Here is a 20,852-nt window from a genome sequence, read left to right as displayed (position 1 = left end):
CTTAGCACTACAAAATCACGAAGTTGTTTATACAATAGTGCTATGACCAAAGGCTTGATGTTTTTGTTCGCACTTCGTATTAATATTGCTAAGACAGAATTAAGGATGATTAGTAGACAACACCACAATACGTCTCCGTAATTGAACGCGTCACGAGGTTTACTTATTTCGCAGCTACATTAAATAAGAAATGATACATTTTTGTCAGTATTGCTTGCCATTATTTTCCAGAATTCTCATAAAAGCATTTATTTATATCATTTAGGTTTTAAATATTATTATTGTTTGTTTTACTTTAATATTTTCTTTTCTTGTTTTAGGAAAAATCTTTAAAATGGCAAGAAAACGGTAGAGAAATAGATGGATGTACAACAAATGGTGTTTTAATAATGCATCCCGGAGGAAGTTTTTATGGTGGAGAAGCCAAATATGGATGTTGGTTCGAAACATCTGTTGGGGGCGGTATTTTTTCCTTGAGAGAATCTAGGTCTGCACAGCAAAGAGGGCAAGTAGTAAGTATCTTTTATCTGAATTATTTAAGAGAAGTATTAGTTTTAATTAATAACTAGAGGATTTATGACAATTATCATAAGTCTAGGGAGACGGACCATACACGGTATCATGACGGCCACGACACTTCCTCTAAGTGGTCAAGACTGAAGAGAGATATCATTTATCGTAACCTGTTACATCTTATTACCTTTCCTTACATCATTGTTTTATTCTGTGCGTCCTTATTTTTTCTCTTTTATTATATGATGAAAGTTCCTCTTCAGTTTTACCTCCTCCCGCTTATTTTAAGTATATGTAATTGTAAGTCATTATATTCGCTCCTACTCTTTAGGAGTATAATATCTGTATGTGATACTAAGAATACACACTGAGCCGGATAGTATTTACGGACCAATCCTTCTTTTGCTTTGAGCCAGATGATAGAGTTAAGTATGAGATGGTTTAAGTATGATATGGAGAAATATACTCAGTGTAACAAGAACATTGAAAGAGGATCTTATGGTAGAGGGTCAACAATGATCAGTGTTGGCGTATGCATTGGACCAAGTAGGGATTACATATCGTAGAAAGCGGATCTCGTAACTCTTGTGCGAAATGTAGCGATATTAAATCGGAAACAAAAGAAAAAAAAAAAGAAAATTCTGCATCAGCATACTTACAAGATTTCAAACCTTCCTTGATAGAAGAGTGATATTAATTCCATAAAGTTGCATCCCTTACTTAATAGAATTTTGCCAGCTGAAGTCCGTTTGAAGAGGTTCACTCTCCGGACACTGGAACTCACTTAAGCATGGGTGTATGTTACCTGAAGTAAAATCTAATTAAAATATTAAACATCATATAATATTATCAACATCATGTACGCAGGGCCTGCGTAGCGCAAGCGGTAGGATGCTAGCCTCGCAAGCCGGTGGTCCGGAGTTCGAATCCCACCGCCGGCAAGAACATCTAGACATTTTAAAAATGTCTATAGGCCCCAGGTCGACTCAGCCTGAATAAAAATGAGTACCTTGGGTAAAACCAGGGGTAATAATAGACGGTTGAAGCGTAGCACTGGCCATGTTACCTTCCTTGTATACCGTAGGCCCTAGATATAGCAGACTACCCTGCTATACTCCCAAAGCCGCGACAGCGGTATAAAACGGGAGACTATTATTATCATGTACACTCTTTGGTAACACATTACATTTTAAAGGGTTTTTACCCAAATATTTTGGTGGCTCAGGCATGGTAACCTGTATTTTAACTGTCATGTTCCTTCTGACTCAGATTAGAGGTGACCTTGAACCATAAACCTTTGCACCCCACACCATAACCCCAACAGTGCAGCACACGAGCCTATCGATAAAAAACTATGGATTTCGTCTATCACCACATCGTCTTCTGACAATAGCTCGGCCATCATATATCCCTAAACAGAATCGAGATTCAACACTAAATACAACCCCACAACCCCATTCCATTCTTGGCCCCAAGCCAATCGTTCTCTGCACCATTCAACACGATTACGTCGATGTTCAAGGGTAAGAGGTAGCACCCTGTGGAACAGAAATGAACGAAGGCCAAAACTGCGAATTCGAAGATAAATTGTACGCATCCCAATTGGTCTTCGATTTTTTACAAACCATTGATTTGCAATAGACCTGGTAGTGAAGAAGCGGTGTTTTAGAGCCATCAACCTTAAGCGACGATTTTGACGCTTTGTTGTTCATCTTAGAATTAAAAAAAAATTAATGAAAAACGAAAACTTAAAGTAATATGGCTGAAATTCTAATCATTTATTGTTTTTGACAAGATAAGCATGTATACCTACCAAATTATATTAAAAAAAAATAATTTATAATGTGTGTTTGGATTTCTATGTCACTCTCCTCTAAGTTACTATTACTATCAGCGTTATCATTTAAACGTTTTGATAGTTCATGATAACTTTGTATGTAGCCATTAATAATTAGCACTACACATTTTATATTAAAACTTATTTTTTAGGTGGAAGAAGTCACGAATGTGCTACAAGATGGAACTTTAATAGATTTATGTGGTGCCACTTTATTATGGCGATCAGCCGAAGGTTTAAGCAAAACGCCGGTGAGTATTTACGGTTTAATAAATTAGAGTCAAACGGCTGAGACAATATACGTGCGTTATTGTTTTAATTCACGCAAATCCGACCAAAAACTAGAAAATCGAAACTTCTATATTGGTGAATCATAATTAATCACCAAAGTATCCAAACATAAACAAATTTAGTAACAAATTACCGTTTTCTATGAAAGTGGCAAAAGTAAAAAATGAAGCAATCTAATACCAAAATCTTAAATTCTTAAACAACATCGGGGTTTTTACCAACGTACAAATAATAATGGGCATGATGCACATTAAAAATTCCATTTTTTGTAAAAAAAAAGGAAACAAGGAAAATCTCCTTGTATACTCGGTTCGCTATTCCCAGTCCGAACTGTCTAGTGAATTTAGTAATTATTTTTTTGCGAAGTTAGTTACTTTTTGACAGACTAAAAGTGGCTGGAAATTACTATACAACCAAGCACACATACTCATAGCCAATATTAATAGTAAATAAACTAAATAGTAAATAAAATAGAACTTTGCGAATTACCGACAATCAATATTTATTACCATATAATAAATAGTTATGTTAAATTATAACAACTAAAATATATTTTTTAAATATATACTACCCAAAATTTGATGGGTTTAGTATACACTTCCACTATTTAGAATAATTCTTCTTTTGTTTAAAGAAAGAAGTCTGCAATAGTAGGATACTTGAGCTATTAATACTGAGAAGTAGGAATTGTTGTGTTGTAGGTTTCCGACAATGAATCTGTCAAAATATGCCCGAGCTAAGCGAATGGAGTATAGCAGTGCTTGTTTCTTTGTTAAATGAAAAGGATATAAATTTCCATTGTGTAAGATATTTCCTGCGGAAGATTTTGAAATTGTGGGATATATGGCAGATAGTCTTCAAACGCTAATTTCTAAATTTTCCTCAACTTTCAGTAAAATAAAACATCTTCATGTGCTGCTTTTACATCATTATGGTGCCCTGTTTCATAATTTTTTGGAAACACTGAACTTGTTTCTGTTAATCGGGAAATTTTTAGGGTATCTATGTTACTGCTCGAGCGTTACACCTCATTTTGCAATGCACTGCTACATGCATATCAGCGTATTTCTCATTAGTAAAAACCATTTTTGTTGAATTGAAATTGTTTTGTTTGAATGCCATAAATAAAGTAAAAACTAAAAGAGAAACTTCACGAACTGACAACAATTTGACAATGAAAAACTTAGGTTATACTCACGGTTCGTAGACTTACTACGGTTGCCTCTTCCGCCTAACCAATGAACATTAAGCCCGAAACTGTACTCTCGTGACGTAATTCTTCCCCTTCAACCAATCAACACTGCAATCGACCTCCCCTCTACATTCAGTTTCAATCGCGAATAAATGGGTTTTGTATTCTTGTGTACTCTGGTGACGTAACTCAAGCATCCCCACCCCAGTCGGAAGAGGCAACCGTAGTAAGTCTACGAACCGTGGGTTATACTTCTGTTGACATTTCAAAGCCAGGTTGTTTGCAAATGCCAAAATTGGCATTTGCAAACAACCGCACAAAGGGCAATAGGGTTTTAAACGAACCGATCGATACTTGATTTAAAAAGCTGTAACTTACGTAAAAATATTACGGTATTTTTATTGGAACGGTCAACAAAGATGTTTTCGTGAAAAAGAAGTTTAAACCATATACGGGGTATTTTTAAATTTTAACAAAATACCGAAATTTTGAGATGTAACGTATTGGACTTTTGAAACGTTATAGAGTGGATAACGGATAACGTAATAAAACCTGCTGGTTTCGAAAAACTTGTAAACTTGATCCAATTATATTAAAGCAGTATCCCAAATTCGGAAAAGTTTTTATCTGCCCTTATAAATTGCACTTGTTATAAGTTATACTTAAGTGTCATATTTAGACGTATATTTAAAAAAATGTTTAGCTGTCACTTCACTCACATAACCTAAAAATATATACCGCTAAAATCGCAAATACCTTTAAAGGCGGAACACAGATAAATCGGTTCGCTGATCCGAGTCCCAACTGTATAGTTAATTTATTAAATAGTTTTTGCTATGTTGGATAAATTTTGACCGGTTGGCAATGTCTGGAAATTTCTATACAACCAAGCATACGTGGTAATAGCCAAAATTGAAATAAAAAAGTATTTATCAATTAAAGTAACAGTTTATTCTTGAAATTTTAGTCGTTTATAGATCAGTATTTACAAATGGAAAGTTTTTAATGAAAATGTATCATATAAACTCCCATTATTGATGATTATTCTTTTTTTTTTTCGATGAAAGAAGTTCATTTAAGTAATTAATAGTGACAGGTAGGAATTTTTGTGTTGTATGTAGAATGAATCTGTCAAAATATTCCCAAGCTGAGCGAATGGACTTAAATAAGAATGTACGTTGTACAGAAACAAATACTAGCATCTAGTGAAATATACTGTTATTAACACTTGAAATATAGAGTACATAGAAATCATATATTGTTGGATAACACTGTAATGCCGAATAACTATCTTGTGTCCAATAACTGGCGTTGTACCCTACCTGTCTTTTAATTAAGCTAATGTATTTTATTTTTTTTTTTTTTTACCTGTTTTATGTTTTATACAGTGTTTATTATACACTCACCGGCACGAAAAACGGAGCACTTGCATTTTTAAAATAAAAACTTAAAATTTTAATTCCCTTTAAACTTTTATTAAAATAATGTAAACATAAACGAAACAAACTGTTTTACCATTGTTTAAATACGACTAGTTAGACAATCCTTATGGAACAAACGTTTGACTTTTCTTCTGCCGTCATATGGCGGCCTCTAGTAATAAATTTAAAAAACTATTAACAGAAACTTAATTCTCAGCAGGATTCTATACGAGTATATTTCTACCAGTCTGGTAACTAATGCAAACCCGTACACGGGTGCCAGATTGTGAAGAAAATATAAGACTTTAATAAAATGCTTATTGTTATTATCGTTGTATGCGTCTTGTGAAAGATAACTTGACTATTTCGAGCGAATATTTCAAATTGTTTTTCTACTTTGAGACTTGATAAATCTAAACCGGTTAGTAATCTATTTAAATGAAGCAGTTAAATGCTGCCTTTTTTTTTAAGTTTTATTAGTTTACCAGATATTTAATTTGGTTATATGATTTGTTAGAAAAGGATTAAATATTTAATTGAAATAGACTCGACTGCTATCGTCTTAGAACACTCATGCGGAGGTTTATTTTTTAGTCAAGACTTGAGTTTTATCATTGTTTAAAAAAAATTCTTTTTAAACAATGGTTTTATGTATGTTTTGAGAAAATTAAATTTTCAATCTTTTAATATTTAAAATGACGTTTGAAAATATAGTAAATTTATGGGTATGGTTTTTTGATAATGGTTTTGAAACAAATAAACAGATCGATATGCCACAACAAGAGGCACCACATATTTAGGGACAAATTAATCTATGTGTTGGGATAAAAGGAATAATAATTAACAAAACTTTAATAAATAGTACCCTTTATTTTATTTATTTATGTATTTTATAATATACACACCATGTTTGTATTTCTGTTTACATAAATGAAAATGATTTTTTCAATCAACTTGCACGATCTGACTGTTTATGCAAAAATTAAATTCGCGTTATTTTAATAGTTAGATAACACTTATCAAAATTCTGATATCTACACCATAGACAATATTAACAAAATAATAATTCAAGGTAAAAAAACAAAACAAAATTGTTTACATTAAAACATTTACATTGTTTAAAGTGTGTGATAATTATGAAATCTTTTTGTCTTGACCAATGGTGATAACGGCATATCTAAAAAGCTCATCAACAAAATCGTCAAGTTCAGAATTATCACTGTGCGAAACAGTATTGGCACTGGTTGATGGTTGTTTTTCTAATGAATACGTATGAAAAACGCGTGGTGTCGTTAACGAACCTTCCTCTTCTACCTCACTATATTTTTTTGGTATAGCAGTACTGGGTAAATATTTTGCATTGCGTCAAAATGCTTACTGCATAGATTTTTTTTTTAAATCGGGTAGCTCCAGACTTTCCAATGCAGCATTACCTACAACAATATTATTATTAACACAACTGAAAAAAGCAACTTTCTGCACAATACATTAAATTAAATTATATATATATATAAATATATTAATTATAATTAAATTATATATATATAGATATATTATATAAGAGTAAGAAAAAAAATTTTTAGATAGGAAAAAAAAGAAATTAATTACTATTTAAATGGGAATAAGCCACAATTAAAGGTTAAAATACGTTTATTGACGTTTTAATTTCCACTTCGGAAATCGTTCTCAAACATGTTTGTTTTTTAGAACGATTTCCGAAGTGGAAATTGAAACGTCAATAAACGTATTTTAACCTTTAATTGTGGCTTATTCCCATTTAAATAGTAATTAATTTAAAATGAAACAAGAAAATAGCTTCAGAACAATATTAGGAAAAAAAAAGATCCCATATCACTACCAAAAACAAATTTTTGATAGTCCTATAGAATCTAGTCATGGATGATGTTATCAGTGATTGTATCAACAATTACACTTTTTTCATTCCTTTTATTAAAAGATATGTAGATGATTTAGTTTTGGCACTTCCTAAACACAAAATTAATGAAATAGTCAACATTTTCAACAATCATAATCAACATATACAATTTACAGTTGAGGAAGAGGTAGATGATTCTCTAGTTCCTTAGAGAAGGTTTCAAGTCCAGTGCTTTATACAGGTTGGTGAATTGTTTGCAGTCGGTAAGTTTGGTATGGTTGATTCGTAGTCTTCTAATAGTCGATGCTTCTCTTGTAGTTATGAAGTCTAGGGAGAGATGACCAATAAAAGATTGAAGTTTATGAAAAGTTGTTTTGCTCTTTTGCTATAAGTTTTGTCAAGTATCCTCTACTGACTTTTTAAAAAAGAATTTCGAGATTCGTTAGCTAGTTGAATTGGGGTGACTTCAGTCACCCCATGGTTGGTAGCTTCTTTGGCAAAATTATCTGCTGTTTTATTACCAGTAGTTCCGGTGTGAGAAGGCAGCCATATGAGAGAGACTTATATCGTAAGCAAAGAGATTTTGGTATATGTTATGAATGTTTTGAACTAATAGGTGGTCAGTGAAAATTGTATTGACTAAACGGATATATGAAAGTTAATCTGAACAAATGGGCAATATGTCTGTTTTGATGGGAGATGCATTTAAAAGCCAACAGAATACTATATAGTTCACCTGTGCAAACGTTGCATATTACGGGTAACAGAGATGATCTTACAAGTTCATGTTTAGTGGTTACTGCGCAACCAATACCAGTGGTAGTTTTAGAAGCATCTGTATAGAGAATTAAATTCTAAAAATGCTTTCTTTATAAGAAGGTTAGAAGATTCAAGTTTGTTAAAAATGGTGAGTAAGGTATATATTGAGGGGAGATCTTTAGCCCAGAGGGGAAGTAAAGTTAGAGGAAATGAACTAGTCTGAAAAAGGTCAATATTTTTAAGTAGTGGACAAATTAATTGAGGTATAGGTTTTATGATAAGGTGTTGGTTATTGTTAATGGAAGAAAACGCCATTGTGGCAATTAGGGAATGAACGGGATTAAATGGATTTGCGGATGTTGATGCAGCATACGAAAGTAGAAGTGATTATCGTCTTAGGGTAGGAGAAAGTTCATTAGATTCACGGTATACACTCTCAATAGGACTAAAGCGAAAAGCGCTCAGACCTAGAAGTAGTTTTATTGGCACCCCAATAAAGATGACTGAGGGTTTTAAAAATGTTCAACCTTTTAAAACAATTGATTTTAAGTTCAGAGACTGGATTCTTTCAATTTAATCTGGAGTCAAACATAAAACCGAGAATTTTACATTAATTAACAACAGAACTGCAGGAGCTAATCAATAGAGTTGACATGGAATGCACAAATTGGGGACTGTCGATAAATATTGATAAAACTAAATACATGGTGACCAATAAAGTAAATATCGGCGCAACCCAACTGATATTAAACCAACAACCGCTGCAGAGAGTTCAGAGATTCAAATACCTTGGATGTTGGATTACCCAAAATCTAGATCTATCCTTCGAAATTCGATGTAGAATTGAACAGGCAAGAAACTCATTTCAAAAATTCAAGCCTCTATTATCCAATAACTCATTAAATTTGGAAATCCGTGAAAAGTTTACAAGATGCTACGTGTGGTCTGTACTTTTGTATGGATGTGAAACTTGGACTTTAAACGCCGATATCATGAATAAAATCGAGGCGTTTGAGATGTGGTTGTATCGAAGGATACTAAAAATTTCATGGACTAGCAGAACCAGAAACGAAGAAGTTCTTCGAAGAATGGGACATCAACGAACTCTATTAAATATTATTAAGAGGCGTAAACTAGAATATCTTGGACATATAATCAGAGGACCAAGATATGAGTTCCTTCGGCTAATTCTCAACGGTAAAATCGAAGGAAAGAAATGGATAGGACGGAAGAAACTCTCTTGGTTGAGGAATTGGCGGCAGTGGACAGGTTTGACAGCGGACCAATTGCTACACGTAGCGCAAGACCGAGATCAGTATAAAAATATTGTAAGCATGGTAGTCGCCGACGTTCCGTAGGGATATGGCACTCTAAAAAGAAGAAGAAACAACAGAAAGTAGAGAATTGTTAAATAAAATTTTGGTTAAGGGAGTGAAAATTCTTCTGGAAAATTTTACTAATTTGGTTTTGTTCTCAGTAAGTGATAATCCTAGTTCGTTAGATCTATCTTGAAGTAGATTTACTACACTTTGTATAAGTTTATATAAGGTTGGGACCTCACCAGGGTTGAGTTACCAGTGGATATGATAACATTTGCCATGTTATTATATCCACTGGTAGCTTTAACATCCTAATATATGAGACTAAATAATGTAAACTAAATTGTAACGTATAACTTTTAACGGGTTTTTACCCAGATATTTAGCGGCTTAAAACATGTTCACCTAGACACTGATGATGGAATATAGATTCCGAAAACCTTTATTCTTCATGACATAGCCCATTTGGGTTTTTTAATTTATATACCTTTTATAATGGATTTTAACAAAAATTTTTTTTTTGTAATGATTTTTTTTTATATTAGTATAGATTAGGGCAAGATCTTTCATTAACGATTGTCAGCGGTATGTCAGTGATAAATTTACTGGCTTCATTTAGAGGGTCGTTGGTGCCTAAGGAATTTTCGAGAAATTTTTCAAGATAATTATAGAAAATCCTAATTTTTGTGTTTTTATAGGATTTGAGTGCAGCTTTTAGTCCGAAATAGTTTATAGAAGAGTTCGGATAATTGGTATCTTGTGAAACTAAGGATGAATAAGGAAAGGGTGAAGGAAGAAAAGAGTATATATGGTTAGGTCCAGATTTGTTCCAAAACTTTTATTTTATCAAGTATAACCTTTTGATTAAAAAAGGGATTGGATATTTTAAGGTTATTTTTTATTTTTTATTTTTTATTTTTTATTTTTTATTTTTTATTTTTTATTTTTTATTTTTTATTTTTTATTTTTTATTTTTTATTTTTTATTTTTTATTTTTTATTTTTTATTTTTTATTTTTTATTTTTTATTTTTTATTTTTAACTTTTTTTTTTCAAACTAGACTTGGGCTAGTATCTGAAGTACATAAAGTTTTCTTACTTAATTAAATATTGTGTCTAAATTTGGCAAAAGATGAAGTAAAAATATACATATAGCAGGAAACTCATGATATATGCCTATTGATCATCTGATGTTCCGTATTTCTTAGGGACTGTTCGATTAGTGAATGCGGGATGGAAGGAGATACATTTGAAATAAGGATTCTTTTGGTCGCAGAAAGAAGCCTGCAGATCAAGATGACGGTGAAATTAATTATGACGTTCGGTGTATTAGTTGATCAACGATGTCGGTAGAAGTGAGGAAAATGTAGATTCGATTATTCGAAATGCGAGATTTAAAAGTAATATTTTTTGGATAAACTATTTTATCAATTTCTTTAATATATTCAAATAAAACAGTATTCAAAATGGAGTGCATGACAATAACTTGTCCCCTTTTAGAAAACGAACGGAAAGGAGGGCTAGAGACTGCGGCAACGACATATGATTTTGGGTTGAAACTGGAGTTGTTTTGTGTAAATGTAAATATTTAATTGCTGTTCATGATGTGTAGTTCTGGTTACCCAGACCGTAACACAATACCTAAACGTGAGTACCTAAAGGACCCTCTCCCAAACTGGAAAGAAAGAAACAAAGGATCTCACCTATTTCTTGGGATTTTCACTGGTTTTCTTTAATTAAACCAATATAGCCACAATTAAATTCGACTATTGAAATATAAAACCAAATTTGATACTCGTTTTCTTATGACATTGTGATTAAAGAACTTCGCTTCGTATTGTTAACTCGTCGATGAATTAATTTATCTGTTTAACACTGTTTAAATTTTTAAAATCCATTAGGAACTTTAAAAAGGGTGTTTAACCTTTGACAGTTATTTGATGTTTTTTGAATCGATTATTTGAAGCTTTATTTATAAACTTCAACATTTTATTAAACTTATTATAAAAAAAAAACGGTTTGCAAAAGTGCTTTTTAGCTTCTAAACATTTATACTACTTTTGATATTTTTCATGTCATACGGCTGTACGTAGGCTCAATGAAAAGCTGGCGTAAAAGCACAATTAAAAAAAAAACAGAACTTTCTATAACCACTAACAAGAAACAAGCTGAGATATTGCAGCGGACAGATCTCCCTTGCATTTTTCTGTGGCGATATTTTACGAGTACCATTATTTTAATGTTTCAAAATAATTTACTTCTTCACTGTGTATGCTATTGATAAATCGAATTATAAAAATTAGATATTCTTTTACAATGTTCAATTTTCAGCTCTTGATGTTAATAAACAATGAAAATATTTGCAATTTCTTAAACAAGAAAAAAAATGCTATTTGATTTCCTCTGGGCCATAGAAGGTTTTGGTTTTTTTTTAATGTTTTTTTTATTAGCTTTATATTGAGCCTACATACAAGTGTGACATAAAAAAGTCAAAGTTATTAAAAATTTTTATATGCTAAAAATTTGTTACTCTTCAAACTGATTTTTAAAAACAAATTTATTATATTCTTGATGTTTTTTTTTAATAATTTAAAACGAAGCCATAAAAAATCGATTGCTATTTACAAAATATCCCTAGAGTGACTGTTTGGACAGGTACAGTTGTTTAAATAATCGGTCTCCTGGATAAACAAATTGAATAACTCATAAACTGTATGGTCGTTCTGTATGACATTTAGCACACTTTAAAAACTCATTAACTGCCATAATTTTAAATAGTTGTATTACATATCGTTATGCAAAAAGAAAGTTATTAACATTTATAAATGATACTTTAAAAATAAGGGTTTTTAAATTATCTCGGTCAATTCTTTATGTATTTTAATTATAAAAATATCAATATTAGAGAACATTTTATGATCTATAACTTTTATTTTAACGTTTTATGCGCATAAACTTTTTTCACTTTTTACGATTGTTTAAAAAAAAGCAAAGCAAAATTAGCTAAATTTTTCACATAATTGTCATCAGCTACCCCTCATATACCTTTTAGAGACTTTAAATATCTGTTTAAGATTTTTTCAGCTTTTTTTAGAGTTGTAGATCATAAAAAGTAATGTAACTTTTGAGAGTATCCAAATTAAAATACAAGAAACTATTAATCGAAATAGTTGCAAAAAACCTTATTTTTGTAGTTATTTATAAATTAAAATAACTCTTTTTTGTGCAAAAACATATAACATAGCTCCTTGAAATTATGGAAATTAATAAGTTATTACAGTGCGCTAAATATCAATCAGAGCAAATAGTTTATAGGTTATTTAATCTGTTTATAAACATTTATATCTTTGATATCGTTTATGGCACAAACTTATATAGAGGCTAACGAAAAACTGATGAAAAACACACTTTCTAAAAAAAAAAGAATCTTCTATGACCATTACGAGCCAAGAGAGCATTTTATATTTAAAACCAAAGCATTTTATTCTTAAAATCATACTTCCATTGTCTATTAACAGTAAGAGCTGAAAATTGAAGGGACTCTAAATGAAGATCTGAATTGTGCGATCCAGCTTACAGATGGCATATGCGGTAAAGAAGTAAAAATTTATAACCCGTTAAAATGATGGTATTCGTAAAATACCTCTTCGGAAAAGTAGAATGGAGAACCATCTGAGCTCCGTTTTTTTTTAGATTTGAACTTTTTTAAAATAAATCACGCTTGTAAAATTTGCAATATCTTGGCTTCTGTGGCATGTAAAACATAATTTTTTTTTTAACTGGGGTAGCTCAACAAAAAGTTGTTTAAATAATCGCTTTCCATGATAGACAAATCGTCACTATTTTTATTAGTTACATTACGTACCATTATGCAAAAACAAAGTTATTAAAATTTATGAATTTCTGCAAAATCAAGGGTTTTTTGCAACTATTTTGGTGAATTCTTTATATATTTTAATTTAGAAACTCACAAAAGGAAGAACTTTTTGAGATCTACAATTTTTATTTTAACTATTTTTCTCTAAACTGGATAAAAAACGTTTTATAAGCAAAATAATGACCTCTCACTTTTTAAAATTGTTTAAACAAAAACAAACCAAAATACCTGTATGTCTTCACAGATTTATTATTAACTAACCCTCGTATATCTTTTAGAACCTTCAAATATCTTTATAAGATTTTTACGTGTAATCAATGATTTTTTTACAGATAGACTGGTGTATAAATTAGTTCTCCGATAAAGATGAACTTATTTCTACTTTTCAATACAATAACTAAAAATAGGTAGTTAAAGAAATACATATTTAAATATCTAATACTTTGTTTATGTTTATTCACTAATTTGTTTTTCCGAAGTTTATTATATCATAATTATAATACCAACGAAAACGTAAAATTCAAATGATGAATGAAAAAAAAATAAACATTTTTTTAAGTTAATTACGTAACGGAAACGGTGTAAAATAAAAGAATATAAAAAAGTTTCTATTTACTTACCAGAGTGTAATATCCATGTTTGACAAGCCGAAAGATTTTTTGTCGGAAATCTGAACATTCTTAAACCATGAATTTTGTATGGTGATAAACCACATTGTAATAACAACAAATATTTCCAGCCATCTGTAAAAAACCATTTGTTTATTATGGAAGTAACATTATTTTAATTTAAAATCACTTTTTTCAAATATTATCGAATGTATGTATTATCCGCTAAAATTTATTTCTAAATACCTAATTTGTTCATTTCTCATACAAATGTTTTTTGTTTTAAACACATAGAATTAAAATGTTTTACTTACCTCCGACCAAATTTTTGTAATACACTTCCAAATAAAATAAAATATTTAAATTCTTTAAACTTATTTAGATATAGGAAGATTTAGAAGCCACAGTACGTTTATGTACAATTTTAGTTGACACGATATTTACTAGTTGATAGTAATAACTCTATTTAAAACAAAATCTTAACTGATTCATGGTCTGTTTTTTGTAAAATTTTTATTTGTAAGCAAACCTGTTGCTACTATGTCAGTGAAATATTGCAACGCTGGTGAATTTAATTCAGGGGATCAAAAATGGACGTTTAGTTTAATCTTTAACTTTTTCACATAGCACCATCTAGTATAACGTATATCAAACAAACAATGGTATATTAAAATCTATTGAGACAGAAAGAGTGGTGACATCTAGTGACTGTCTCAATTAGAATCAAACAAATTTATACATTGCGTTGGCTAACTAGTTCTATTTAAACAATGGTTTTACGTAATTTCTAACCAAACTTAAGTGCTTATCTGAAAAAAAAATGCATAAAAAATCAGAAATAAAGAATACGCTATTCTTATCACTTTTAAAAGTGCAAAGGTAGCTGTTGGTATTCTATTGTTATTCTTTTGTTCTTGTTGATGTGAGTAAACTGCCAAGTGGAATCAAGTGTCAAACACAATTTGAAGTTGAATTGCGTTGATTTAATCTCAAGAATTATGGTCGTAAATCCCGAAACAGCGGCTGCTACTGTTTCGTTTCTTCAAGACGGAGGGAGTGAGCGATATGCTGCTCAAAAGTATCAAATATCCAGTAGTACTGTGCACCGTATTTTTACACGCTTCTTGGCAACCGGAGCTTAGACTAAACGAACTGGAACCGATCCCCAACGAAGAACTAGTATCGGTGACGATCGCTTCATCCTCTTACAAAGTCCATGAGATCGTCCTGCCACGGCTGTACAAATCCGAAATCAACTTCAGTACGTCCGGAATACAAAAGTAAGTGAACGAACAATTCGACGAAGGCTAGGAGAAGCAAATTTAAGCAATCGCAGACCTGCAATAGGTCTACAACTTCTCAGGCGCCATCGAGTTGCGCCGCTTCAGTTTGCTAGAAACCATGCTCATTTTACTGTAAATGGAGGCACGTTTTATTTACCGATGAGTCCAGGTTTACCTTGTGGTGTCCAGATGGCGGTGAGAGGGTAGGGTAGGCTGTCAAGGGGCCTCAATTATGGTGTGGGCTGGAATTTCTCTAGAGGCACGTACAGGATTGTACATTGTTTTGAGAGGCCCTATAACAGCTGCCAGGTACATTGATAAAATTTTCCAAGTATTTATTGTGCCTTAGGCTGATTTTGTTGGAAATAACTACATTCTGATGCATGATAATGCCAAGCCTCACAGTGCGAGAATCACTCAATAGTTTTTAAATGAAGTAGACATTCCTGTAATTGATTGGCCTGCACTGATTCCAGACGCAAACCTAATCGAACAGGTTAGGAACAAGCTTGGGCGAAGAATACGAAGTCGTGTTCCTGCCCCTTTAATCTTAAATAAGTTACAAGAAGCCCTTTTAGAGGAATGGGAATTTATTACTCAACAGGACATTTCTAATTTGACTTTAGGCATGCCAAAGAGAATTCAGGCAATAATTCGAGCACATGAAGGAAACATTCATTATTAAAATCAGTTTGTCCGGACACATGATTTAAGTTTTCATTACTTGAGCGTCATTTTGTTACAACATTTACTTACGTTTTTTTTCTTAATTTTTAAATTCTTATCTACTGAACAGTTTTTTGTTCAAAAGTTAAACTTTTATTAGAAATTACTTAAGTTTGTTTCGTTCTTTACGTCTTTACGATATTATAAAAATAAAAGTTTAAAGAGAATTAAAATTCGGCCAAAAAGTTTTTGTTTTAAAATGCAAGTGCTCTGTTTTTCGTGCCGGTGAGTGTATTTAACTAGTTCACATTATTAATATTTTTTAGAATAAACGAGATTTAGAACGAGAAGTAGACGAAATTAATGCAGGCCGACCGCAATGTCCGGTTGGTCTCAACACGTTGGTGATTCCTAGAAGAGTATCGCCTAATGAAAATCAACAACAGCCTTATGTTTATTTAAATTGTGGACACGTTCAAGGCTTACACGATTGGGGCCAAGATAGAGATACAGGATCAAGAAAATGTCCAATTTGTTTAGAGGTAATTTTTTTTTGTTTTTATTTAATTACTTGAATTTGTTTATTTATTAGGATTATTCTGTCCTGCTAAGCTGAAAGGTCCGTAATAATAACCCTTTGACTGCGGGAACCGCATATTTGCGTAATTTCGTTAGTGCGCGAGATGTGCAGGAAACGCATATAGGTATGTAACCGCTTCGCTGCGGTTAGCGATTACTTGCGTATAAACAAAATATAACATATAACGTCATCAGATGTTTTCTAATTTATTGGAAGGGCGTGAACCGGCTGAACCGCCTAGTTAAAGTGCCTCGAGCGGGATGGGAAGGTAAGAGGGAGTAACTGAGAAGGTATTTAGTTGTTTAGTATTGCGAATACGTTGGTATCGTAAAGTGAATATTGTCGGTTAGGAGATTACGTTTTGTTTGAACTTATAAATTCTTGAACTAAGTATTACATCATGCCGCCGCCGCCACCTAAAACAGCACCTAAAAAAATAATTGATACAGCAGTCCTGATCTGTTTTTATGGTTACATGATCATTGCACTAACGCTTGCGGAACTGTGTGTAAAAATAGAAAACAAATGCCAAAAATGGAGGAACAGTTAGAAAGGGGTGAGTCTGTATTTCGTACCGCTAAAAACCGACTAATTACCATTAAGTGGTGTGATAAAAGAGACGTATTCATGCTTAGTACAGCACAGGATAAACATGTAGTATATACCGGAAAAACTGATAGGAAAACAAATAGACCAATAGTAAAACCGCAATGTGTTATATTATAATAAAAATATGGGAGCTGTAGATAAAACCGACATGCTCCTCAGCTCAATTAAATGTGTTAGAAGGTCCACTAAGTGGTACAAAAAGATCTTTTTCCATGTTATGGATATGTCACTGCTAAATAGTCATATCTTATTCCGATAAGATGTCACAAAAAAGAAGATGCCGTTAGCCAAATTTCAAAATCTACTAGGAAACTAAGTCCCTGTAGCTGGCTGTATACCATGTTTCACAATTTTTTTTTTATTTCAAATCCTTTATAAATGGTATATAATAAATTTATATATACCTATAAATAATTATTATATACCTTTTATAAAGGATTTGAAATAAAATTTTTTCCAAATTTCAGTTAAATTTGATTTCGCTGATTGAATTAAATTTAGATTACTTCTTATACAGGCCAAGAAGAGCAGAAAATACCGCTCCATTTCGTTTAACTGGTAGACATTTCCCAACAAAAATTGCCTCAAAAAACCAAAACCACTCGACAGGCAGAAAAAAAAAAATGATTAGTTTGTAGCAAAAATAAATTGCTGAAAGAAACAGTTTACATGTGCGAACCATGTGATGTCGGGTTGTGTGTGGGTGTGATAAGTTTAAAAATATTTTATATTTGTATTTTTTTGTTTTTTAGAGAAAAATCATTAGTTTAAATTTTTCTTGAGCCATTTTTTTTGTTATTAAAAATAGATTTTTAGGATATTTAGTTTTTTTTTTTCTAACCTATAATCCTTTTTTTTTTTCATATTTATGGTAAAATGACTGGCAATAAATAGTTAAAATAAAATAATAAAGTAAAACAAATGATAGAATTCCGAAAATTAAGTCAACTGTAACCTAAAAGCCAAAAATATTTTCTTCACTATAGACGTATATTTGCGCCGCAGTGACGGGATGCAAATCGTCTCAGCCGCTTCGCAGCGAAAGGGTTAATGATATCCAACTGTAATTTTGAAAGAACTTGATTTGTGTATATACAATTTATGGGATAATCCACGAAAGTAATTAGCTTAAAGCTTACATGAGTTTTGATAAATAGGACGGTTTACCTTAGGATTTTATTAAAAATCTCAGATAGGACAAGATTTTTGAACTTTTATTGCACTTATAACGAGACATTGTTTTACATATAAAAAAACTTAATCCCTCTAATGTTGTAAAAAAATTTAAAATTCTCCATTTTCTTCCTCTTTAGCTGCATCGCCTACCGGTAATTCTTCCTAAAAGTTTCTCCTGTTGGTTGGAATTATAGCTTGCATGTTATTCAGCAAATTTACTTTCTCCCTTGACTAATTCCTCTGAGATGTTCGTCGAGGTGGAAGTGCTACAGCAGTTTTAAACGCACCTGCAGTTAAAAAGTTTAGTTCTGTCAAATCTTCTGTGTCAAACGAGTTTTTATATTTTAATGTTTTCTTGCCCCTTTAATAACAGCAACACTACTTTCGTTAAAATCAATTGTGCGCTTAGTAAAAATGACTTCTTTAAACATATCTGCTCTTGGAAACATTATCACTTTCTGAAGATCTGCTAAAACTATGAGATCTGATGATTTTAGTTGCGATTCCGCATCTCTTTCATACTCTTTCCTGTTAGTAATATATTTATTATTTCTGCGAAATACATAGTTTTCACACACTACACAATTGTCTGTTGGATTAATATGATTGGCTTCGATCTTATGGAGTTCATGTGATACACACTGGAATCACTCTTCACAGACAAGTTGTGCAAACGATATGTTGAGTTTTGCAATTTCCTGACGATAGAGCTCGTAACTACCCTGACAATAAGGATTCTTTATTTTGTAGTCATTGTACATCATTGTTATTGAAATATCCGATGGTAAATATAGACGATTGGAAGTATGCTCCCGACGATAATGAGTTACGGTAGGTCGAAATAATGTTCAACGATCGGTTGTTTGTCAATAAAATTCAGAGCCGGTCGGTGCTCTCGTTGGTCTTGTTTGAGAACAATAGCATTATTATTAAAAGTTTCTCTAATATTTTTCAAAAATCGATCATTACTTTTGTCACAGCCTAACGTGGCGAGGAAAAAGTTTTAAATACTTACGTATCTAATCCGTTAGCATCCCGTAGGTAATATTTGTACGAATATTTGCGATGCGAATCAGTTCCAACACTATTTTTTTCTTTTGTTTAGTTGTTTAACATTACCGTGCACAAACAAACGTTGTGTTTGCTTGTTAAGTCTCCAATACTGCTTTTAAGTAATAACATCTTCTCATCTCGCTTCGTTTATCACTTCTGAACACTTCAGGTGTTTTTATTACAGGATTTTTTTATTTTGTGGTCACTAGAGGCAGATGATATTTTCTGCTTTTTTCTTTCTGCAGGTACTTTCTCATATTTTTGTTCTTTCCCTTTTGGTATACATCTCAGACTGATTGTTTTCAGCAATGTCTATGGACGAAGTGACCATGTAGTCGACCATAGACTTCTAATTGATAAACAGAGGCATCTTCTTCGACTAAACTTTCATTATCAGACATATCTGGACTGTGGGACAGGCTCGCCATTTTCATCACTGATACAGCCTTCTTCTGCAGACGTTGCAGAAGAGGACTTGCTACAAAAATCGTCTAGAAATTGAAACGCCAATAAACTTATTTTAAACTTTAATTGTGGCCTATTCCCATTAAAATAGTAATTCATTTAAGATGCCACAAGAAAATAGCTTCAGAATAATATTTCTTACAAGATGTAACAATATGTCATTTTAGATCAAACAAAAAAATGCAATTTACAGAAATCAAAATAGAAATGTCAAAATAAACTTATTTTAAAGTAAAATTGTGGGTTATTTTCTATAAAAATAGTAAATTGCATTAAGAAGCCACAAGAAAATAGCTTCAGAACAATAATAAAAAAATAGAGGTCAGTAATGTTATTTATATCGGATAAAAAATTATAAATGGAAACGAAAAAGGTAATAAAATACAATGTGTTCTATTTTGTGACAATTTTATTTATAAAATATGGAATCAATACTTAAAAAATAATTATTCAAACAATAAGCAGTTAAGTATTTACTCTACTTTCAAGTTAGGTAGGTACTAGTTTTATTTTTGCTAAATAAAACTGTCATTTATAACAAAATATTAAAATGCGTTACAATTTTGGCAAACATGATTTGTTGCATCTTTTAATAGCCGTCAATAAAACCTAATACCATTATTATAAAAAATACGATGGCACGATTATATTTTCCGACGATTTAATGAATATTTAAAATATACTTTTGGTTTGATATGGCTGCTTAAGTGGTAGCCTAGTTATAAGTTGATCACTACCGATCCAGACCTGTATACTGACTGAACAGTTAGATCTGGCTCTAAATGTTATTATGATATCTTTTAAAACCAGGATCGAATGTGATCCGAGGACCGCGTCTGTCGGATACCTGCGAACAGTTTGTACACCTAAAAATTTTATGTTTCTTACTTTTTTAAGTTTATTACTGATTTAATATTGTATTGCGTTTAATACCTACTACATACGTATCTGTTCTACATTGTACGTATCTGTTCTAATGTATAAATATTAAGGGTATAGTAGGTAACCTCCCAGTATCCGTTTGTTCATTGAAACATAAATCAGATAAACAAAATAGGTACTTTTGTCTATAAAAAAAATTATATTCAAATATTTGTAAAACTTAAATTTTTAATTATTTTTAGGTGGGACCTGTTGTTAAAGTATTCATGGGATTAGAACCAGCTTTTTACGTCGATTCAGGACCACCGTCATTTGCTTTTAATCCTTGTGGTCATATGGCAACGGAAAAAACTGTCAAGTAAGTTATTAATTCGTTCTAATTGCTTATAACAAAAAAAAAATATTAAACATTTTTTTTTCATATCGATAACAGAATGATGTAGTAA

General features: G+C 31.7%; 1 protein-coding gene across 4 annotated transcripts in view; it reads left to right on the top strand.

The window, feature by feature from the left end:
* Pli (E3 ubiquitin-protein ligase pellino) overlaps positions 1-20,852 on the top strand; it is a 298,776-nt gene that overhangs the window by 251,618 nt on the left and 26,306 nt on the right. For all 4 annotated transcript variants that reach the window (XM_072534651.1, XM_072534650.1, XM_072534654.1 and 1 more), the window contains exons 5-8: positions 321-512; positions 2,503-2,601; positions 15,968-16,183; positions 20,649-20,764. In XM_072534651.1, the coding sequence (XP_072390752.1) occupies positions 321-512; positions 2,503-2,601; positions 15,968-16,183; positions 20,649-20,764 (623 nt within the window). The remainder of the gene's footprint in view (positions 1-320; positions 513-2,502; positions 2,602-15,967; positions 16,184-20,648; positions 20,765-20,852) is intronic.

This window comes from Diabrotica undecimpunctata, chromosome 6 (assembly GCF_040954645.1).
Source record: "Diabrotica undecimpunctata isolate CICGRU chromosome 6, icDiaUnde3, whole genome shotgun sequence".
NCBI lineage: Eukaryota > Metazoa > Arthropoda > Insecta > Coleoptera > Chrysomelidae > Diabrotica > Diabrotica undecimpunctata.
This window is presented reverse-complemented; position numbering and strand designations above follow the sequence as displayed.